This window comes from Chelmon rostratus, chromosome 4 (assembly GCF_017976325.1).
Source record: "Chelmon rostratus isolate fCheRos1 chromosome 4, fCheRos1.pri, whole genome shotgun sequence".
Taxonomy (NCBI): Eukaryota; Metazoa; Chordata; class Actinopteri; order Chaetodontiformes; family Chaetodontidae; genus Chelmon; species Chelmon rostratus.
In genome coordinates this window covers 17,295,383-17,318,098 of record NC_055661.1, presented here as the reverse complement: position 1 = coordinate 17,318,098, position 22,716 = coordinate 17,295,383, and the positions used below count along the sequence as shown (strand labels likewise).

At 43.1% G+C, this 22,716-nt stretch overlaps 1 protein-coding gene across 1 annotated transcript in view; it reads right to left on the bottom strand.

The window, feature by feature from the left end:
• Positions 1–95: 95 nt before the first annotated feature.
• The window catches only part of p3h2 (prolyl 3-hydroxylase 2), a 59,619-nt gene continuing 36,998 nt past the window's right edge, over positions 96–22,716 (bottom strand). The window contains exons 2-15 of the mRNA XM_041935197.1: positions 18,518–18,670; positions 17,367–17,556; positions 11,709–11,840; positions 8,188–8,315; positions 4,868–4,957; positions 4,459–4,499; positions 3,958–4,049; positions 3,703–3,830; positions 3,387–3,482; positions 3,058–3,208; positions 2,546–2,663; positions 2,358–2,433; positions 1,935–2,075; positions 96–1,432 (exon numbers count right to left, since the gene is read on the bottom strand). Of these exons, the coding sequence (XP_041791131.1) occupies positions 1,340–1,432; positions 1,935–2,075; positions 2,358–2,433; positions 2,546–2,663; positions 3,058–3,208; positions 3,387–3,482; positions 3,703–3,830; positions 3,958–4,049; positions 4,459–4,499; positions 4,868–4,957; positions 8,188–8,315; positions 11,709–11,840; positions 17,367–17,556; positions 18,518–18,670 (1,629 nt within the window). The 3' untranslated portion in view covers positions 96–1,339. The remainder of the gene's footprint in view (positions 1,433–1,934; positions 2,076–2,357; positions 2,434–2,545; positions 2,664–3,057; positions 3,209–3,386; positions 3,483–3,702; positions 3,831–3,957; positions 4,050–4,458; positions 4,500–4,867; positions 4,958–8,187; positions 8,316–11,708; positions 11,841–17,366; positions 17,557–18,517; positions 18,671–22,716) is intronic.

The window sequence follows — 22,716 nt, the reverse complement described above, 5'->3', positions numbered from 1 at the left end:
GTTTGACTTGAACCGATGAAAGTGTAAAGGTATGAAATGACATATCTGTAAGTAATTATGTCTGATGTTTAATTTCATGCAGAACAATATGACATGAATTAATAAAAGAAAAGCTCACAACTAAATATAGATATGGGACATTGTTTTTTTAATTTATAGGCATGTACACAGACATTTTTGTGTTACAGCATTTCAGAATTAAATATCAGTGAAACTCAGTGGCCAACCTCATAAAGGATTCTGGTTAGCAGTTTCTGGTTAGCAGTTTGAATCTATCTCAAAAGAACAAAAACAAAAAACAAAGCTACTCTTCGTATGTTGCTCTCCATTGGATTTACAGTGCACGACTCGGCCTATCATCTGTATCATCAACACAAATATAAAGACGTAAAAGACCGAAAAAATATGTATTCCTTGAAACAGGAACGATTGACATCTTTTCTGAATAAAAGTTCCTCATATTAAATGCCGACAGTTACAACAGCTGTCCGTTATTAAAAACACATAAATAAAAGTAAACCATGAACACATACACCATGTCCTCATGTCAGCAAACATGTAAACCAGTATTCTGCTCCGTGCGCCCAGGAAGGATCGGAGTGATTCATCACACCGACAGCAAGAGGAAAAGTGGAGCGAAGTAGTGACGGAAGAGGAGGACAGAGTGCACGAGCGTGAAGTATTCAGCATATTAGGACTCTGTGAAAGTCTTTGTATGAGCGCTGTTTGAAGATCAGATACCCAGATTAGAAACACAGTGCGTGGGCTACGTGGAAAATAATTATTACTGGCACTGGAATTAAAAAAAACATTATTGAGTAACGCAATGTTAGTAATAGCATATGTAACAGTAGACTGTGAATCTAACATCTTATAACTACTGACCACTGAAATTAAGGTGTTTTTTCATATTTGTACATAGTGTATTTGAATAAACTGAATATGTCGTCCAGAACAAGAACAACTCAAAGCACAAAAGAAAAAGTCGACCCCCATTTTTCTCTTTGGCTTCTTCACAGTTCAGTGAGGCTACAGGTACGAAACGTGAGACTTTGCCGACTCACCAGGAACAAGAAAACAAAGTGAAATGGACATTTTCTCTACTAGAGGTGGTCACTGGATGGAAAGACAAAGAACCAAAGGTAAACTCAAGTACTGGTGTGTAGAAAAAAATGAAAAAAACATATGACTGACAACACAAAAATGTCAATATTATTAATCTTGCACTTCAAACAGTACAAAAATAGACATGTTCTGATCCAAAGGTCAATTCAATAAATAGTTCAAATATATTGCAGGATTTGATAGACGGGGATGGGGTGAAGCTGTTTTTCTGCGTCTACAGTTCATCTTTAGGGTTGATGTTGAGACCCTGACCCCACACTGACTGCGTGTCCAGCGCCTGGATCACCTCATCCGCCTGCAGCCTCTCCTGGCAGGGAAAAGGATCGAGGGAGGTCAGAAAGGTGGAAGGACATATGGAAAGAAAACGAAAAGAGAGCTACAGTGAGCCATACTAGCAGCTCTCTGAAGCTGTGCTTATGCACAGTGGTGTTGAGAGCTAAATGCTAACAAGTCTTAGTTCAGTATGTTTGGCATTAAACAAAAAAATGACAAAAATGTCTGAACCAACTTTCATGACAATCCGCCCAAAAGATTCCAATTCACGAAAAAACAAAAATGTTGTTCGAGGAAGGTTTTTTTAGAGAAAAAGTCAGAGCATCACCAAAAGTCAGCATGATTCATCCTCTGGGGATCACGAGTGTATGTACAATCTGACATTGCCATCCATAGAGCACGCCGCTAGCATGGCTAAAAATATACCACTACATTAGCATGTTTGCCCTGATCCTGAAAACAGGAAGAACCTGGAAGCAACGTGATGATTATTATGATTATTATTAAACTATGTTTGCCAAAGTTCTTTCATTTACCAGTTCTCTGAAGAGCGGGTCCAGGGTGAACCACAGAGCGACAGCACACCTCTGCCCACTGGTGACGGCCTTCACACCGTGTGGATTCTCCCCTCCTGAGGAGAAACCCACCATCCTGCCACACTTAGGCTTCACTGATGCCTGGAGAGGATGGAAGAGGCGGAGCAGGAACAGAGGTCAGGTTAAAATGACCATTACCTGATCACTATTTAACCTTCATATAACCTCCTTTGACCATCATATAAGCTGCTTTAGACGAGAGTGTGTGAGGCTATTTTTTCAGGTAAAGATGGGGGTCAAATTAAATCTGATTGTGGCTAAATGTTGGAGAGGAACACGTTTCTTTGCCCATTCCTCAACAGCCAGACCCAGGTCAGTTTTGTAGAAAGAAGTAAATCTCACATCTGAGGAGAAACATCTTACCGTGACCGTTTTGGCATCCATTTCTGTGAATATGAACTCCCCTCCTTCAAAATCTCCGTTTAGATACAACAGTGCACTGAAAATAATAAAAGTAAAGGAGATCAGCACAGACTCAACATTAGATGACGATGGCGACCATTGTTTGTCTCTCATCATTTCTAACTGAGCTGCCGATGGTACCCTCGTACCTGTAGTCTCTGTAGGTGTATGCTGGTGGTTCTTTCCAGCACTCATTGGCCTCGGGGTCCAGCAGACAGTTGTCAGCGTGGATGGGATGGCTCAGGTCATTCCTGTGATCTTGCTGGCCTGTGAACACACAATAGCACCCAAGAAGCATAAATACAAATCAGTTACTGTTTTTGTCAGAGGAGTCTGGTTTGGACCGTGGCTTTGGAGAGAGCAAAGTTATTGGCTTCAAACATGGATGCATGCAGACCAGCATCTACTGTAGGTACAGTATACACTGACTATTCACTGACAAGTACCCGCTCCAACCCCACTTCAAATAATCTGAACTATACTTTTAAATTTAATTCTGGAGTACTTAGTCCATTTCATTGTTATTAAAGTGCAGGAATTGAAGCTAAAACTGTGGCTGAGCTCAATCTACGTTGCCCTCATTCGGTCAAAGACACACTATCAAATGACGGCATATGTGTTTCGGTGTCAAGTGAAGTGTGTGAGTGTGTGTGTGAGTGACCTGTGATGGCTGTCCGGCACACCAGGTGTGTGTAGGAGAAGTGCAGGGTGGAGTTGAGCAGGAAGTAAGACTCGATAATCCGTCTCGCTCGCTCGCTGATATCGTAGAACAGCCGAGCGCTCCTCATCGGCACTCTGCCCTCGTAGCCGTACTGCAGGGAAGAAAAACACAGAGTGTCACATGTGTGGTTGATAAATCAAGAAATATACAACATAAGTAAACTATGATATATTGTTTATTGCAAGCTTGACAACTATTTGGGCAGATGCAATCTTTGTAAGTCATGCGGTGGAATTGTGGCATTTGTTTATGTTTAGCGGTCAGTGTACCTGCAGCGTTTTGAGTACAGTGGCTCCTTCGAACTTCTCATTGGGAGTGTGTGGAGACATCCTCCCCCTGTAGCCATCTCCTGCCATGGTAACAGCCTGGGAGACGAGAAAAAAAAGCCTGAATTAAGCTTCAAATACAGCCTCACACACTGACCTGTACCGTAAGCACAGGAACAAACACTCATTTATCACCAGTCAAATGTAGTTTTCCAACCAAGCGGCCAAGAGTAAACCAACGTGCTAAGATTTAGTGTTGTGCTTGACAGTTCCAGTGATTTCAAAACCTTATTCTGTTTAGGTTGTGTAATGGCCTCACATGCGCCAGGTGTCTGAGGTCTGAACACTCCTCCTCAGATATAACATGATCCAGCAGCACCCGCTGGCTCCCGTTCAGGGCTGCAGAGTTCTGCACCAGCCGCACGCTGTCATACACCAAGGGGCCACCTGCACAGATTACAGAGCAGCATTTACATTATGCAACCATGGTGGTCAGAGATTTAACTACAAAACACTAATGGCTTCCGCTTAACAGTTTACTGGAGCATACAAAGTCTGGTTTTACTGAATCTACCTTCTCTGAGCTGCTGTGGAGCAGCAATAGACACGTTCTTCTTCTCTGAGATGGGAACGTACTCCATCCAGCCGTCTGTACCGGAGGGAATCCTGAAAGAGTCAAAAATATGATTAAGATGATGCTCCACTGTTCACCAGCTAGTCTCTGTCTGTGTCTGTCTGCTGTTTGGCACAGAGTAATTAGCATGGAGTTGTTTTTTACAGCTTTGTCACTGAAAGCAGCTGCTAATGAAAAAGACGCTGTGAGAGCAGTGAAAAGCGGACTAACATAGTAAAGTTGCAGCTAAACAATGAGCTGAAAAAAGCCAGAAATCTTTAAAGTTGAGGAAAACGGCAGAGCAGGGTGTCAAGAGACCCTTCACACATTTGATCCATTGTTATTATAAAAATGCTTTGAATTTTTAACATCTGCACACACGTCTTTTGCTACTACAGAGAAGACAAACTGTATTGCAACATATGCAAGAATACACTTTTACAGATGAAGAGGTGTCTTTACCTGTTTGAGTCATCTCTTCCACCTGTGCTGCTCCAGTAGTTCTGTAAGAGAATGCAGGGAAAATCTATGATTTGCACAGAAATGTGAAGTGTGACAGTTCGGCCAGCAGGTGTCGCCGTTGGCCGAGAGGACAGCGCTCACGGTGGCTGTGCCAGACACCTGTTACCCTCCTTCGAGTCAGCCAGGCGGCAGGGACACATTAATGGTTTACACACCCAGCAGAAGATCTGCTCTGCATCAGAGACATGTGGACCGGCTTACGGATAACTGCCCATTAAACTACACAATCTCTTTTGAGAATTAAAGGGCACTGCTGCTCTGTCAGTAAATACTTACAGTCTGCCTTGAGTTTACAGCTACGCATGAAGCATGAACACCATTTGGGATGTTGTTTTTTTGATTAACTCACCCCTTCTATGAATTCCACACCCATGGTTTTACTGCCAATCAGAAGGAGCTCCAGTTCCTGTTTGTGCCTCCGCAGGTACCATGCAGCCTCCTGGGAACACAGACACATCAAAGGTTTCTGGTAAGCAGTGTCCTGTGTTATTAAGGAAAATGTGAGTGCGTGCGTTTGTCCTCGTGATTTGTTGGTAGGAGGAAAATAACTGTAGGAAAGGCAGAAAAACACATCACATATTTAACAGCACCAGAAAGACATGTTCCTTATTCATGCCAGTGTTTTAGCTGAGAGAAGGTTAGGTTTCTGAAGAGCCATTGTGAAGGTCTGTGACAGTGGCCCCAGCTGCTGCCATCTTGGCAGTGCCTGACCCCACCAAACTCCCGGCTAATCCAACAATGGGCAAAGAGGTGGAGCGTGGGTGGAGCTGAGAGGGGCCAAATGAAGCCTGGTTGCTAAAACCTAGCAGTTAGCTGTCACTCAAAGCAGCCAGGCCCATAATTATGTATAACTTTAACCCACTTGAACGGGGAAATTAGCTATAGAGACCAAAGCCGTTTTTGTACCAGGCTGTAAACATGTTTATTTCTGCTGTTAATATGGGGGTCTATGGGGATTGACTCACTTTTGGAGCCTCAGCCTCAAGTGGACATTGGAGGAACTACAGTTTTTGCCATTTCTGCCTTGGCTTCATTTTTCAGCCCTTTTCTCTTTGTTCTTTTCTTTGAACACTTCTACAAAGCTCACATTTATAGCTAACACACTTTGCGTGTCTCAGCATCGTTTCCATCCTTACAGTTACAGTAGTGTGTCAGACACTGAGCTCCTGTCGTCGCTCTCTCTCTCTCCCTCGGCCCTGCTCGCCTCACTGCCGGGACTAATGGAGTGTGCTGGCCTCTCTCTCTCTCTCTGCGTGTCCTCTCAGACAGACAGTTTTACTACTGCTTCCTGTCTGGAGCAGAAACTTGAATGGAAGCTAAGTCTGTTGCTTCTAAAGCCTAAAACAAAACAGCAACAGCAACAGGTGCTGCTTTTGGCTCTGCGTTAAGGTGGGCAGTGAAAGATAGACAATGACAGAAAGGATTTTCAAGGCCAATAATGATGATTCTGATACATTAAAAATCCCCAAATGGCTGATAATGGCTGATATTCATTCTTTCATACATAAACACATAGCAGAAACATTTTTGATAAGTTGTGGTTATTGAGGCTTTATGACCGTACATGTACTTAGCGGGACATTTCACAGTGGAAGATTAAACCTGTCAGTGCTTTCTGGTGGACAAACTATGTAAATATTGTTTATTTAATATAGTTGTGTATGCATGTGTGTGTTTTGCAGAGTGTGTGTGAGTGTGAGTGCACATTTATGTGTAAAGGGGCTTGAAAACTACATACAGTACTGCTTTGTTAAATTTTGTGTGTGGGAGCAGGGGAGAGGAGGTTGGAGACGGAGCCTCCGGAAGGAGCGAGGCCGTGGTGATGAGTATTATGAAACCTGGCCATCCAGTAGCGCTTTTCTTATTGTGGTTAAAAAAAAGAGAAGCCCCCTTTTTTTTCCGCCAGCACTGTGGGCACTCTGACATGACTTTTCCTCCTCCACCACTATTCCTGAAAGGGCGAATTCTCTGGCAGGGAGGCGGGTCGGGCCTGGCGCTGAGATCTGGCACTCTGTAAATGAGCTCCCCGAGGCCGGAGGACGCAGAGAGGAGCGGCGACCTGTCGGCTAGCGACTGTACTGTAAACTGACGGGGACTGCAAAGACTTGAGGGCTGGAAAAATGTAAGCTATGAGTAGAAAAACATAAGCATGAGCAGCAACACGCCGGCTCTCAGCCTCTCACACACACACATATATGCAATGTGAGCCCCACACACTCACACAGTCCTGCTGGGAGCCTCGCTCGCTCTAATGAGTCCCAGGCTTTCTAGGAAAAAGAGGTTGTGAATTTGGGACTTAAACAAGGCGCTGCTTGACTTTTCCGAGCAGCTGATCAGAGTTTAGGAAGGACAAATTCGCAGTGCTGAAGTGGCTGATGGGTAGCCAGACTTAACAAATTGAATTTCTCGCTAGCAGGCAGATGTTCAAGCTTGAATCATGAACACCAGGGGGCAAGGAAACAGTAAAGAGCAGGTCCAAAGGCTGAAAAATATGTGGTCGTAAACACATTGACGTACAAAAATATGCTCAATGCTTCCAGCTGGATGGAGAACATATACAAGTGAAAAGCAAACTTTGGAGAGGCGAATGCTGCCAAGCTGCGAGTAGCAAGTTCATCCAAGAAATACAGCAAACGGCCGGCTGCCTCCCGTCTCCTCAAATCCACGCTTTTCCTCTCCGGGCCCCTGCCCTGCATGTCTTCTTCCCTCCTCTCCCCCACACTCCTGCTCACGTTACTGCAAAGCTTTTTCCACCCAGTTTTTCTCAGGCTTAAATTAATTGTCCACACCCCGTTCAAAAGTCTCGTGCCAGGCTTCAAACACACGGCCTCTTCACGTTTCTGCAGTCTTAATTACCTACAAGCGAAATTATATGGCTGATGTTAAAAACCCTGGTGATTACAAAAAAGTGTGGAAAATGGAAGCTGTGCCCATGTGTGATTTGTGGTTGAGAGAAATGGCAAACAGGTTGCACCTGGAGAGAGATTTTATGATGAAGATAGAGGAAGTGTGTTCCACGAGATCTGGGTACGGCCTAATGTGATCGTATGTGATCCGGTTTTTCCCCACATGCTTTTTTACTCTTTAAAGAAAAACTTACAAACTTATATTTAATATGATCATGACTGGTTACTGTTATCATGTGGGATGTGCTCTGTGCTTGCGTTTTTTGCTTGTTTGTTTAGAAGTATTGCTCCGATGCTCTATAGATAATAATATCTCTAAATAATAAAAGGCCCGACCCCACCAAAATCTGGAGCAGGGTCCCATGTTGTGTCTGATTCTGCAGATAGTTTAAATATTTAGAGCTTGGTCTGATTTTTTCCATCTGTCAGTCTCATTTTCCAAACCTGCCTTTAACATGTCTAGCTTATATTTTTCTTTTTAAATTCAATTTAATTATTTCAACCTGTGTTTTGTTATTGTCTTTTAGTCCACATACCTCTGTGTATGCCTCCGGTTTTACTCTTTACTTTAGCCAGTCACTGATAATGATGCATCTGTTCTTAATACACAGACACAATGATCCATCCATCGTTCAAAGTATCCTCACAATAACATTGCCCTTCTAAGTTAATAAAACATCTGTAAAAATCTAAATACACACACAGAAACTCAGCCTCCAAACTATCCACCCCTCCCCAGGCCGCGATAACAGGAGACCCTGACCTCTCTTGGCCCGCCATCGTGGCCCAGCTCCTCTCTGTAGTAATCCACGTTGTCCATGATGAACTCATCTCCCTCGTGGAATAACAGATAGGTCAGGGCACACTGAAGTGCCTCCTCCAGCCTGTCCACTGCAGAGAGAGACACAAAGCAGATAAAGTGAAGCTTATGTATGAACACAAGTAAAGAGCAGCACCATGGAGCTGTTTATTCAATACAACAAACATTAGAGGAGCAGTAGAGTTCATCTACAAGCTCACAGACCAGTTGCACAGGACTGATAGCACGGTATTTTCCAAGTCATTTAGTCCGTTTTTTGGCCATCCCAAGTTGTTGAACCCTCTGACGACCAACCTGTGAGTGCGTCCGACGCTGCCAAATATGCAAACAAGTAGTCTGCTCTGAGATGGTATTTAGAAGTGGTTGGTATTTAATAAGCTTGGTCTTAAAGGCTTCATCTAGACTAGAGTCCAGGCCGCCTCTGAAACAACCCTGACTTGGACTCTTCGTAGGCCATGTTAACATCTGGTGTTCTGGCAGAAAGATGTGAAGGAATATCTGGGTTACTGTTGCAGAGATGGAACATGGACGCTTTGAGGGATGCTTGTACATTCTGAACGAGGGTGGAAAATTGTTTAATATGTCCTTTGTTGTGGGGTCCACTTATCTGTCGTGACATGCCATGTACAGTCCTTCACACATCATACACACATGCAGCCCTTTCACTGCGGGTGTGGCAATGTCCTCACTGAGTGCAGTGAGCTTGAAGAATGAGTGACGGGCAAGTAATGGAGGGTGCAGATGAGTTGCTTTGGGTTTGCACTGTTTTCTACAGAGCTGCTGAGACATCTGTATACATGTCCACTATGTATGTGTGTGTGTGTGTGTGCATGTGGCCATGTATTATTCATGTCATGGTGACATAAGTTTGTTTACACAGTCACATCTAGGGGACTTGTCTTGCTGGTGGGGACAAAATGCAGGTCCACATAGCGTCAATCATTAAAGTTTAGGGTGAAGACTTAGGGTGGGTTAGGGTTAGGCAAGTAGTGGTTATGGTTAGGGTTACGGTTAGTCTCCAAGAAATTAATTTATGTCTATGTAATGTCCCCAAAAGTGATGGAAACCTAACGCATTTGTGTGTGTGTGTGTGTGTGTGTGTGTGTGTGTGAGTGGAAATGTATCTATCTCGGATGACATTCCAACTCCATTACCACAACGGAGCAAAAGCTGCTCTCTGGTTGACATAGTGGAAAAAGCACTCACATGCATGTGCACACGCACACACACACACACACACACACACACACACACACACACACACACACAAAGAGGCAAACTATATTCATTCAGACACATATCCACAAACCTACACGAACACCCACTGCACACCTCGTGCTCGACACCGTTGCTGCTAGGCACACTCACAAACGCATTCTTTACTAGCTTGTAAAGGCGCAGGGTTAACCAAAGACTTCCTGCCTTGGCTGAGGCCGAGGCGGCGTATCTGCTGCTGTCAGCCGTGTGTTCACAGGTCAGGACGAGCCTGGAGATTTGAGCTCGGTCAAACAGTAAAACGTCACTGTGGATTTATTTAGGAAACTTCAGCAGCTAAAGCACAGCGCGGGGCCGCTGAGTGATGGCAAACGTCCACTGCGGCAGTGTGGAGTGGAGCCACTGAGAACGTAGCGGGCCAGAGAGCTGCTGGGTGTTAGAGGACTCAGATTACTGACGTGTGGCGACTGCCAACTGACAAACGCTTCTGACTTTGACAGCAGGAATGCAGGTACTTAAAAAAGGCAGGTGTAAAAATCCTGCAGCCTGTAATGCACACTAAAAACACAAACTGATTAAATGTGATATAAATGAACATGGATCAGTGTTAGCAGTCCCGTATTCCTTTTTCAAGACATGACTGCCAACATACATATCATAGACCGCTGCTAACACGCCAGTGTTCTAATGAGTGCTTATTTAACATGTTTAATGTTTTTTTTAGTATCAAGGGTGGTTGAGAAATTTAACTGACTACACCCCAAAACTGACTACCCCATTAAATGTTTGAAAAACAGACAAAAATGTAAAGAAATGCAAAATCATGATGAGTAACACCATAAAAATATATATCTTCTGTGATAGCCTTGCTAGCATTTTATATGATTTATTTTTTACATTACATTTATTTTTTACATTTTCAAACCTTTTTAAACATTAAAGAATAATACCTGTGGGTATATTCATAGCTTTAATCCTTAAGATTTCAGTCGTGGGCTGAGTTCAAATTGAAATGACGTGTACTGAATAACAGTCTTGGAAATAAAATAGAAGAAGACTAACTTGCTTACAGCACACTCAATCAAACACGGGACGAAGATTCATTCAATCTTGTTTTAAAGGACTAGTGTGCTGCATTTGGTGGCATCGACCTTCAGGCTCACTATAGCCATATAGTCCATTCTGGGCTACTGTAGAAACATGGTGGTGCAACTTGGTGGTCTCTGTAGAAGAGGACCCACTCCCTCTGCGGATATAAAGAGCTCATTCTTTGGTCATGAAAAACAATTCTTCGTTTCAGGTGATTGCACACTAATGAAAACATGCTTCCATTTGCGCCAATAGATCTCCTTGAATCCTACACACTGGACCTTTAATAAAGAAAACTACTAAAAGATGTCCAAAGCGGTTATACTGTATTTACAATCAAATTACACTGGCACTGACTTTTGTCCTCTGCAACACACCCAATTCATGCCTGCATCATTTCCTGTGAGTCCCCTGTGCTGGGATACGCAATTTGAATCTGTCAGGGAAAAGGAGGAATGCCACTAACCATGAAGTCTGCAGTACTCGATAGAGAGACAAATGGGGATTGATCGCTAAAAAAATGTGGAAAATACAGCTAAGAAAAACCAAAAAAATGAAGATATACACTAAACTGTGAGCCATTTCCACCACTATACAGTAGACAAACTGATTCACAAAGTCACGTAAAAAAAGATTTAGCGACTTCCACAGACTTACAAACACGCCCATCAGGGACTGTGAGGAATCAAAGCCTGCGCTCTCATTGGGTTTGCACAGACCCAGTGATCCACTTCGCTTTATTAGAGCCACATGCTCATGGGTCATTAAGCATAATCTGGTGATCTCACAACCATTCAGCACATTGTCTTTTCCAACTAGCGTTACAGGCCTCAGCGTCATGCCGACGCCCTCGTTTAGAAGAGCCTTTCACTGTTTCATCAACAACAGAAGACACAGAAAACACACACACAGACAGACACACACACCTGAGAGGCCTGACCCAGACTGGATACACCCATATAAAGATTGCCCAGGCAGGCACACAAACATGTGGCAGATGATGTTGTTGATACTTGTGAGACAATGTGAACCTGCAGACAGGGTGTGGTCATCTGTTGATCGACTCGACCTGCTTGTGGGCGTTTCCATCTCCTTTGTTCATAATTACCCTGAGTGAACTCAGCTCTATGTCACGTTAGGGAACAGAGTCAACAACGTACCCTGGAAGTAGGCAAACTGCAGGTAGTCGTAGTGCAGAGGCAGGTAGTTCTCCATGGGCGAGAGGCGGCCCGGCCGGGTGGCGAGGTCTCGAACGCACTCGTGTTCACAGTGCAGCACCTGAGTGAAGTGATCTGCAAAAAAAAAAAAAAAACAACAGACCATCAACGTTTGAGATGGCGAACCACTTCTTATTTGGCATAAGTTGAGCAATGATTTAAGGGTTAGTGGTTTAAGGATACAGTGTCCCCATCAGCAATATGAACAGCTTGTTAATCCTCAAATGATTTGCGTAACCATGACAACCTGCAAACTGTTCCAAAGGTCAATGCAGTGTGTTAACATAAGAAAGTCAAGTGTCACTACTCTGTATTTCAAAACTGCAAAAGAACATAAAAAGATTGAGAGCTTTGTGATCAAAGCTCTTATTAACTAATACAGTCCTAAAACATGTCATCATATGTTCAGATGAATAATAAGAATTGCATATCTGTGTATGAAATTGTTTTGCAAGAGTGTTACTAAATGGCTACCACATGTGAGCTCAAGTGAAGTCAATTATATTTATGTAGGCCCAAATCACAAATGTGCCTCAAAGGGTTTTACAATCTGTACGACACACAACTCCTCCTCAGAGGAGGAGGAATCCTCAGACCTTTGATTCAGAAACAAAATCCATCAAAAAAAGGATGAAGAAACCTCAGGTAGAGCCACAGAGGAGGGACCTCTCTTCCTGTCTCGTGCACAGAGTACACAGGAAACCTTCTGTATTGGTTGTTTGTATGTAAAACAATGGTTTGGTCAGTCCCACATTTCAAACCAGCAAATCCTTTCTATCAAACAAACAGTGGCAACCCGTTCCCATTACAGAGTGTTTCCAGTACAGTCACAGTTCATCATATGACCGTACTGCTGCGCCTTCTCACTCAGTTATAAGACTCTGTGTGGTCTGTTGTAAATTTAATGCACTGATGCAGCACACTCACTATTAGAGAGTGATCTCATGCCATTAACTCCACTGAGATCATTTGTGTGATATCAGCTTTGGGTTAAAGGACCTGATTTACACACTTGACAACCAGCTACAAGAATGAATGGCTTGTTAGCATTATGGGCGGCCAGCAGCTGATCTCCAGCTCACGGCAGATACACGCTCGCTCATTTCCTCTGACTTCATACGGAACTGTTCGCATCCAGGTCTGAAGACTGAAGAGCAAAGATTCGAGTGTGAGAAAGTGGAGAGACGACATAGGCTCCAACATGACATGTCAACATATGTAGCTGCAGCCGATTGAGTTTTATTTGTCTAATGTACAGACCCCCGCTAATCACGAGAGCATATCATGACACCTCCCGCTGCTAAGAATAATAAACTGTGTATAAAACAAATGTTGAAAACTTCTCTTAAGATGCAGCAGTGTTGGTTAATGTCTCGTTTCCTTCAGTTTAAGATTAATCTGAATATGAATTAATGTGAGAGAAAAAACAAAAAACACTGGAGCGAGTTTGACTTGATGAGCTGTAACCAATCAAATACAAGCAGTCCAACATGATGTCGTTCCCTGGTGCCCCAATGTACATCAAATAAATGTTCCCTTTTCAACAGTACGGTGCTTTCATGCCATTGTTGCTCCTGAGGAGGTGATGAATCCTGTTGTTTGTTAATCCTCCAGGGAAGACAGATTTCACAGGGTGCTACATATCATTTCCTTATGTCGAGCCAGCAGGGTGTGTGTGTGTGTGTGTGCGTGTGTGTGTGTTAAGAGCGTGAATGTACAGTGAGGTCACTCTCGAGCAGCTGCAGCACTACTTTCCTCACCCTCAGACAGCAGAGTTGCAGTCTGTTTCAATCTCTTCAAGAGTCTCAGAGGAAGCAGAGATCTGAGGAGCGTTAGGCCAGAATCATGCAGCACTGCAGAGGGACGCAGTTTCTGGCTCACAAGAAAACGAAACCACTATATGAGGAAGTAATTCCATGAGATCCTTTCTCTTTTACTGAACGAACAGAACAGATTATATTACCCTCAAAAACGACATACTCTGAACACAAATAAACATCAGAATCACAGGCTCTCCTATAGTGGTGCTACGAAAAATAATCCCCTGATTGTAAGTAAAACAAAGCGCGGCCAAAGCTAATTAGCCGTCTTTTCTGTGTTTATGCAACCGGGCCGTGCATATTTGAGAAAAGCACACTTGTCAGCAATTAAGCTGCGGCTACTGCGCAAAACTCGCCTCAATGTTCAGAGAAAAGGCCCAACTCGTGTCAACAAAAGCACCACTGACCGAAGCTGCTATGTGTGTACAAGTACAATCGCGTAATCATGGTCTGGTGCAAGAGTTTTGCTGTGGATGCAAACATCCCTCCACATCAAACACGGCTGATTGTCCGCAGGAAGACAGCTAAAAGACTCCTATTGGCTGCACGTCATGCTGTAAACAAAATGCAATAAGAGCACAGTCGATAGAATGTGAGCTTATTAATGAAGCTCATTAAAACTGTGCGAGTAACGCACAGTGCTGAGGAAATAATGCCGAGGCTCCTCTCTGTAGCTGCCAGTTAGATGAGCTGAGCTGTCTTACAGTGACCTCTGTTGTTGAACTGCTCTGTCCTGTTTACTGCACAGAGAGCAGCATTTTTCTCTCTGTACGGACATCAGTTTTGATTCATTTCGTCAGGATATTAACTTCCATGTTCCTCTAAACAAATCAAAGAGTAAACAGTTGTGTTCTTTGGCCAAATGTACATTATTGTTAAATGTACAAAATGTACTGAAAGCTGTAACTGAAAGCACGGACTGTTGTTGAAAGTGTTGTCAGGTGGTGAGTTCAGGTGCTAGTTTAAAGCTCCAAAACTTGATTTTAAACTTGAATTTTAAGAGTCGCCTGCCAAACAGTCTTAATTTACAAGCTTTACTGTGAGAAAAACAAATCAGCCAGCACTCAGATCTCATATAAGGAAGCCTCTAACCAGAAACTTGTTTTTAACCAGTTTATGAAGACTTTCAAGATGTATGAGAGAGGGTGTTTAATAAGCATCGAATTAATAAACTTATTCAGTGAAAAAGAAACAGGACTGGACTGAAGAAAAAAACACATTTTCAAGTGGAATTCCACGCAAGGACAACATTTGCAGACAAAACATAAAAATAGCAGAATGTTCCTTTAAGAGAAAATGCTAAGAAAAGGTCCACAAGTGAGAAGATGAAGACGAAAAAGTAGCAGAAGAGGAAGAAGAGGAAACAGAAGTGGAAGAACAGCAGCTCGCAGTGAGTCAGTGAAGCTCCAGGTACCTCCAGGCTGCTCTCCTGGCCCTGGTTCAGGCTGTTCTCCTGGGCTGTCAGAGATGGTAACAGAGCATGTCTACACAATCCTACAACTGGAAGTGAAACTAGCCGAGCTCTCAGTTTACAGCCGCAGAGAACACAACTCAATTCATCAGCCCTAACAAGGACTCAGACTGACCTTCCTTTTGGTTATTTCTTACTGCTATTTTTCATTATTTCATGTATTTAAGAGGCTGTGTGCAATCATTCAATGCATTGATTTAGTGAATAGTTGATTTTCCTTTGTTATATTGTGTGGAGAGTTTGCTAAAACATACAGCGCAAGCTCAATACTCCCCAAATCAGCTACATCAGCGGGCTCGGGTATGTGCCATGAGTCTTCTACACCATGGCTTAACACATCTTAATGGCATCATAAGCAGGGTTCACTGACTCCCAAGGATCCACAATGTGATACAACCCTGATTCCAAAAGAGTCAGAGACACCTGTGTAAAACATGAGTAAGGCTCAATGTGATAACTTGCTAACCCTTAATTAACACACTCGATTGAAAACAATACAAAGACAATAAATTCAATGATTTCTGTAAATATATGATTACTCTGAATTTGATGCAGCAACACGTTTCAAACAAGTTGGGACAGGAGCAACAAAAAACTGGGAAAGATGTGGAATGTTCCAAAAACACCTATTTGGATCATTCCACAGGTAAACAGGTTGATTGGTAACAGGTGATAGTATCATAATTGGGTATGAAAGGAGCATCCTGGAAAGGTTCAGTCTTTCACAAGCGAGGATGGAGCGAGGTTCAACACTTTGTGAACACATGATTGTATAAAGGATGTTACTGCATGGGCTCAGGAACACTTTGTGAAACTGTTGTCAGGAAACACAGTTTGTTTGAAAATGACTGCATTCTGTTTTTATTTACATTTTACACAGCGTTCCAACTGTTTGGGGGGAATCAGGGTTGTATGATGTGGCCTGAGAGCTCTGTGCTGTGGTAAACCATCCAAAAATGGAAAACTCATGAATGTTCGGTGGAAAAAATCTTGCCAAATCTGTGTAGGGGGCTTGCTGTATGCACCCTGCTCTGATTTGTACTTATGAATCTGCTCTGAAGCCTTCACAACTAGACATTATTTACACCTTTTTACTTCCAAGAAATTCAAGCCAATGCACCGACATATAAATCTCTGTATTTCAACGCGTGGCGTGCCAGGGAAAGCTTGGCAAGCAATGAAAACAAATATTGATAAAATAATTTGAAACTTGACTTTAACCAGCAGTCTATATTTCTTCTTTTTTAAGTAGTTATGGGCCTGCTTTCAAAGGTGGACAGTAGAGAGAGGGAGAGCGAGAGGGAATTACATGCAACAAATCTGCAGCCAGAGTCAAGCTGGGGGGTTAACGTTATTAAATACTCCACGAACAAAAGCCCTGCTTTTATTTAAGTAAAAGTATGAGAGGATAATCAGGAAAATGGACTTGATGTATTAAAAGTGAAACTACTCAATGCAGAGCAATGTTCCCTGTGACTGTTATACTAATAAATGTCATCGATTATTATATCTCATACATTAAAGTCAAAGCAGGATTTTACCTTTTAGTTGTTGAGTCTTTGCTTTTGAGGCTCAGTAGCGCACAGTACAGTCAGACACGGTGGAGTCACGACAGGTTTATAAAATGCTCCACACACTGACAGAGTTCTGACAGAATCAACTCAAGATTCATGAAACCACTTTTAGAGTTTATGTGCGCAAAAATTAACAAATCAAAGTGGATTTTACAAGTCAACAAAAAACACAGCCAGGGTTTCTCAGAGGGCAGAGAGCCCAAACATCCGAGCAAGATTTCAACGCATCTCAACATGCAGGAGGTGGTCACATAGACATCAGTTCATACAGGCGCTCAAATATCAATATGCTGTTATGTTACAGCAAAATTCATACAAAACCACTTTGAAAGCCCAGTTTAACCAGTGTTAGACGTCATCTTCCTGCTTACTCTGTCACTGTATGCACACAGGGTTTTAAATTAGTGCCAGCTGTCATTTCAGCATCTATTCAACATCAACATGTTGTGGATGTCACACACAAAGAGGACGTAAACAATGGAAAAGACAGTCCTGTTTCTAATTAAAGATGTTCAGCATAAAAACGTAATTATTGCTCTAATTCTGCCATATGTAAAGAATATGTGCGACTGATTACACCAGCAGATCATATCCACAATCCACATCCTGTCAGTTATTTACATTACATATGCATCTCAGGGACGTGTTTCGTGCCGCATGAGGGTAACTGCAGGATAGATTCATATCAACAATTCTTCTCTGTTCCCAGCAAATCCATCCAGATGTTGGCTCTAACCTGATATGACTTCATGGAGGCTGTAACGGTAGCGGAGGTAGTCGTAGCCCTCAAACCTCTGCGGCCATTGACACAGCGCCCGACACGCCACGTCCGCCTTGAAGTACTCCACCAGAGCCTCCTCAAAATGAGCGATGGCCCCCTCGTAGTCGCTTTTCTCGTACAACCTCACGGCTGCGGTGAAGGAGCGCTGCGATGGAGGAGAGAACGAGGATCATATGAGAGAGAAACGGCGGGATGAGCGTTGATTACTTTTGGCATTTTCATATAAGCAAAAGTTTGCTATTCATTTTTATAGTTAGAAACACACAACTGTTAGTAAACCTGTAGTCAGCTCATAAAGGTTTTTACAAGTCCTCTGGTGCATCAAGTTTCCTGCAGCAGCAATGATCATTTGTTTAAGATAAACAGCAATAGAGGTGGGTGGATGAGCCAGAACAGTGGCCAAAGAGGATTCCCACTGTCTCTGCTTTATGAATCCATCTAAGACATTAAATTAAGGTCCTCATTGAGAATTTGCTTTGGACTGGAAAACACAGATGAACAGATTAAAGTCGTTTACGAAGTAAAAGCCAAAAAACACATTGGTTCAAATGTGTTTTCACACTAATAGTGCAGGGCTAAGTGATGATAAGTAAAGTGTTACAGTTGGTATGAATGACAGATACGGTACTTAGAATTTTTTGAGTAAGCAGCTTCGCCCAGGAGGTCATGCAGGAACTTGTATGAGCTCTTAAGATAAGGAGAGAATGGAAGGACACAGAGGAGAACAAGGGGGGGTGAAAAACTGCAAGTGAATCAGCGCACAAAGGATCCAAAACTGTTCGGCATGCAGGGCTTTACCGCAACCAGCACTAAAAGGCCTAAATTAGTTTCCAGTCATTAAACTGCAAGGGCCATTAACACAAAGGCCTCTTCATACAGTGACAACAGCTTCAACTCTCCTTTTAGGAAAGAAGCAAAGTAGGAGAAGCTTCTAGACACTTGGGCCACGGCTGAAAAAGATGTTTGAAAGACGACAGGTCACACAGATCATCTGAAACATGCTTAGGCAGAAATATAAAAAAGGAAAGAGACAAGACAAAGTTAAGTCAGAAGAGAGTTAACCCGTCTCTACATCCAAACTCATATACTGAGTTATCCTGGCTCACCTGGTGAGGCCGGGCTTCTCGGTCCACAAAGTGGTCCTCCTTAACGCCCTCCAGGTCTTTGTACTGCTCCAGGTTCTGACCCATCTCCACATGTTCTGGGTTGGCCTGGAAGTATGTGTGAGCTGCTGCCGCTGCCTTGTCGGGCTGCTTCAGCTAAACAGAGAAACACAAAGAGAGAAGGAAGCAGAGATGTTATTAAAGTCATAATAACTGAAACCTGTGCATCAAAACAGGAACAGATGGTCTCCAGTATCAAAAACAAAGTTCAGTTACTCTGAATCTTTTAGTTTAAGTGCTTTCAGAGCATAAAGAAAACCAGACGATCTTCAGAAACTGCTCCTGCAGGAGGAACTGACTACTCGCCAAAATACGAGAGTTCATTCAACCCTTTCCTAATAATATATTCTTGGCAACTCATTTGAAATTCACTTATATAAGTAATAAGTAATATTTATGAATTTGGTTATTTCGAACATGTAAAAAAAAACACAAAAAAAAAACAAAGAAAGACAGACAGAGCAAACAGACAAAAAGAATTTGGTTCATCCAAGCATAGAAGAACTGAGCAGATTGATAGGGAAGCACTGTTCCCATCCACATCCTGTCATTAGAGAGAACTGTCATTATTACAACTAATATGATGAACGAGGTCTCTCCACTCAAAGCACACAAGCTTAATGGATGCTGGGAACATAACAATAAAATACTTTAACCACCACAGTTATCCCATCCTCCTCTTAAGAAATGTATCTAACATAAACACATTAGGAAAGAGGCAGTGTTGATAGTTGCAGGCCATCTAAGAGAAACACAGATTGGCAAGGAAGTGCACGTTAATGAGTGATGCTGATACTGTGAAGTCGCTCACGTCCTGTGTGAGCGACTTCAAGATAAAGACAGCAGCTGTTATATATCAGCGTCGGCAGCTGGTTGACGGATAAACTGTTATGTTTCAAGATGCTTCATATTGCAAAGTTGATGTACGCTATGCATGGAGTAGTATGCAGTGACAGACATAAAGCGCAGAGGAGCTTATCAGTGATGTGAAACAGAGACAAGTTGTAAATTCTCTCATTGGAGAATAATGTTCGAAAAATGATGATAAATCTATTATTGAAATAGCTGCAGATTAATTTCGTTTGATCTAGTTTCAGCTCAAGATGGGATTTGTCAGAACCTGTCTGATAAGACAGGAAATCATCTCTATTGATTATATTGTCAACAGCGCATTAAAAATGAATTCTCAGGTTCGAGATTCTTTTCAAAACAAGTTCAAATTCCAATAAAACTACCACAATCAATGGATTTATCCCCCCAGTGGTCATCACCTCTGACTGTAACATCTTTCTGAGGTTTCTAGCTCTCCTGTTTATTAAAGCACTCCTCGCTCTTCCTCTTTCTGTCATCGAGGCAGCACAGGTGAAGGAAGTCAAATAAGTCACATCACACTATGCAGTACATCAGTTCAGATGCTTTCCTTTAACATCAAAGCTCACCGCACAGGACCAGGACATCTACTCTCTGCTTTTACTCAACTGTTGTGGATTGGCAAAAAAAACACAAAGCTCAACTCAGAGAAGATCCCAGATGTCTGGTGCAAGTCGTGTAGCTTTAAGATGCTCTTTCATCCCATGTAAAAAGAAGAAGGAAAAAAAAAGGCATTACGGAGGAACTCAACCATCACAACATGTCTGGTCCCTATCGGATAAGATCCTAATCATGCTCAAGACTCGACACGGGTTAACTTTCTCCCATCTGGAGTCCCGCAGGAACACAACCACCTTGCATAATGGCCCTGGATGAGTTTGGTTCACGGCACAGGTCTGTGAACTCAACACAGCCGGTTTTTACCCTCTAAGAGATAAACAGTATATGCTGCCATGTGACCTTTGCTGCATGTCAGGCCACATGTCTTCCCATTAATTCTGTGTGGCACACAGTTCTAACTAACAAAACACAAAATCAGCAAGCATTAATAATTTAAACAGGTAGAGCCATGTTGTGTTGGACAGTCAGTCAGCTACGTAGAAGGGAGGAGAGAGAGTAGGAGTCAAGCCGGAAACAGAAGGAGGACGGCATGCTGAGAAAATAAAAACAGATACAGAGAGGTGAGAGCAGACGAGGTTAGAGAGGAGAGCTTGCTCTCTTGCAAAGGATTGGATATCTGCATTTGTTTAAATCCTTCATGTTCCCAACAGGTGCGAACGTAAAGCAGATCCCCGCGTTTCACAGCTTCCCCCCTGACGGTGAAGGTCAGCCTGGCCTGGCTGCCAAAAACACAACTGCCTGCGAGAGACTCTTTACACACTCACCTCGCTTTTGCCACTCAGCACGGGCTCATGTTTGCCAGGAAAGACATCTGTTACAAAGAAAAAGAATGTGTGCTTTCCGTTTTGTTTTCGTGGGTTAAATTAGCAAGACAAAGCTCAGGAATTCCCACATTTATCCGATATCTGGGAAATGCTGCATAGTAGAACGGACCCACGTAGACACAAAAGCACTTTGTGCTTTCTATGGGGGAGGCAAACAATTTCCACAAAGTCTGCAAAATAAATCATTAACCACAAAGTGAAGTGCTCTGAAAGAAGAAGCAGATATTCTTTTTTTTCTCCACAAACATCCCACTTCTTTATGAAGAACGACTCCCCTGTCAGACAGAATCGGGTCTCTTTCATGTGGCAGCAGAGGAGGCAAGAGAGAAAAGCCCAGCTGGACATGCTTGGTTACCCCTGAAAGGCCAAAGACTGAGGTGGCGTCGAGTGCATTCCTGGTCGGATCACCTGGCTGGAGCGCCCACAGCTCGACTGACCAACCACCAAGGGAGAGAGAGAGTGCTGGGGTAGGTGAGCAGCACGCATCAGGCCTAATATTAGTTCACCGTATGTAACAACTGAAGAGAGAGCAAAGCCAGAGCTCAGATAAAAAACCTGCAGTTTACTTGCCAAGTGCGGATGTTAAGGGAAACATTGCTTCTGAGAATAACGCATCAAAAGTTTTGTGTCTCGGAGGCAAAATCCCTGTTGATGTACATGAAACACTTGGAGCAGCCATTCCTGGATCAGTCAAGCTGATTTGTGGTGACATTTTTCTTATTCGCATGGAAAATGAGACGCCTCGCTTCTTATTCCCAGTCGAGCTACAACAGATATTAAACGCAGATCAATCTCCAGATTCACTTACGCCAACAGTAATCGTTGGGTTTGAACAGAACAACTAACTGCACTTACGTGTGCAGTTAGTTAAAAGCAGCGAGTCAAAAGAGTTATGAAATGCGGAGATGTGAATCGCAGTCATGTAGAAACAGACTGAGTACAACAAAAACTCAGTTGCAACACGAGCACACAGTGAAACATGGAGTGCATTAAACACTGATGAAATCAGTGTTAGTCTATCTGGGGGTCGGATTTTTCCTCTAACTGATGGCGCAACCTCGAGCACACAACCCGGTTCTATCATGCGTCTGCTGCTGCATTCCTGACAAAGTCGCCCCCAGATATTTCAGGAAGAACATCCTCCGTGAAAACACCAGTTTGGCTTTACGGGATTTGATCTGTCTGTTGAGGCGCTTCGTCCGGATTCATGGAGACGATACTGTAAAGATCCCGGAGGCTTCTGCCCCGACCACCCTCAGCCCCTCGAGGACGACCTGGCTGAGGCCGAGGGGGTCAGCTGGAGGAAGAGTAGAATTACTCCAGCACACCATCCCAGCACAAACACAGCTGTGGTCAGCCACTGCCAGGTCTACTGTCCCGGGACTAGCTATCCCAAAATGTGGGGAAGCCTTCTTGAACTTGGGAGGCTCACTGTATTTTTCTCTTCTATCATGGGGGTTTCACCATCAAGGTTAACAGTATCGTGAAGCCATGGTGTTAAAGTAATGATTTAGGAACAACGCTTTATTTAAAAGGAACAAAAATATTCAAATGTCTTTTGGCCAAAACCTTAAATGCACATTTGAGAATAAAATAAAGAACATTTAGGTCAGAAGAAGAAGAAAACACTTGGGTGATAATGGATTTACAGCCATATTAAACAGCACCTGAGCTGCACATACGAGATGGTCACGACTACTTCATGGACACAGACGATCCAGCATGGAGGATTTCTGGGAGTCCGAGCACTGTGTCAAACTGTCAAAAACCCAAAGGGGTCCAAGCTCGGAGATTCTGAAAATGAAAACACATGCTCATATATCAAAC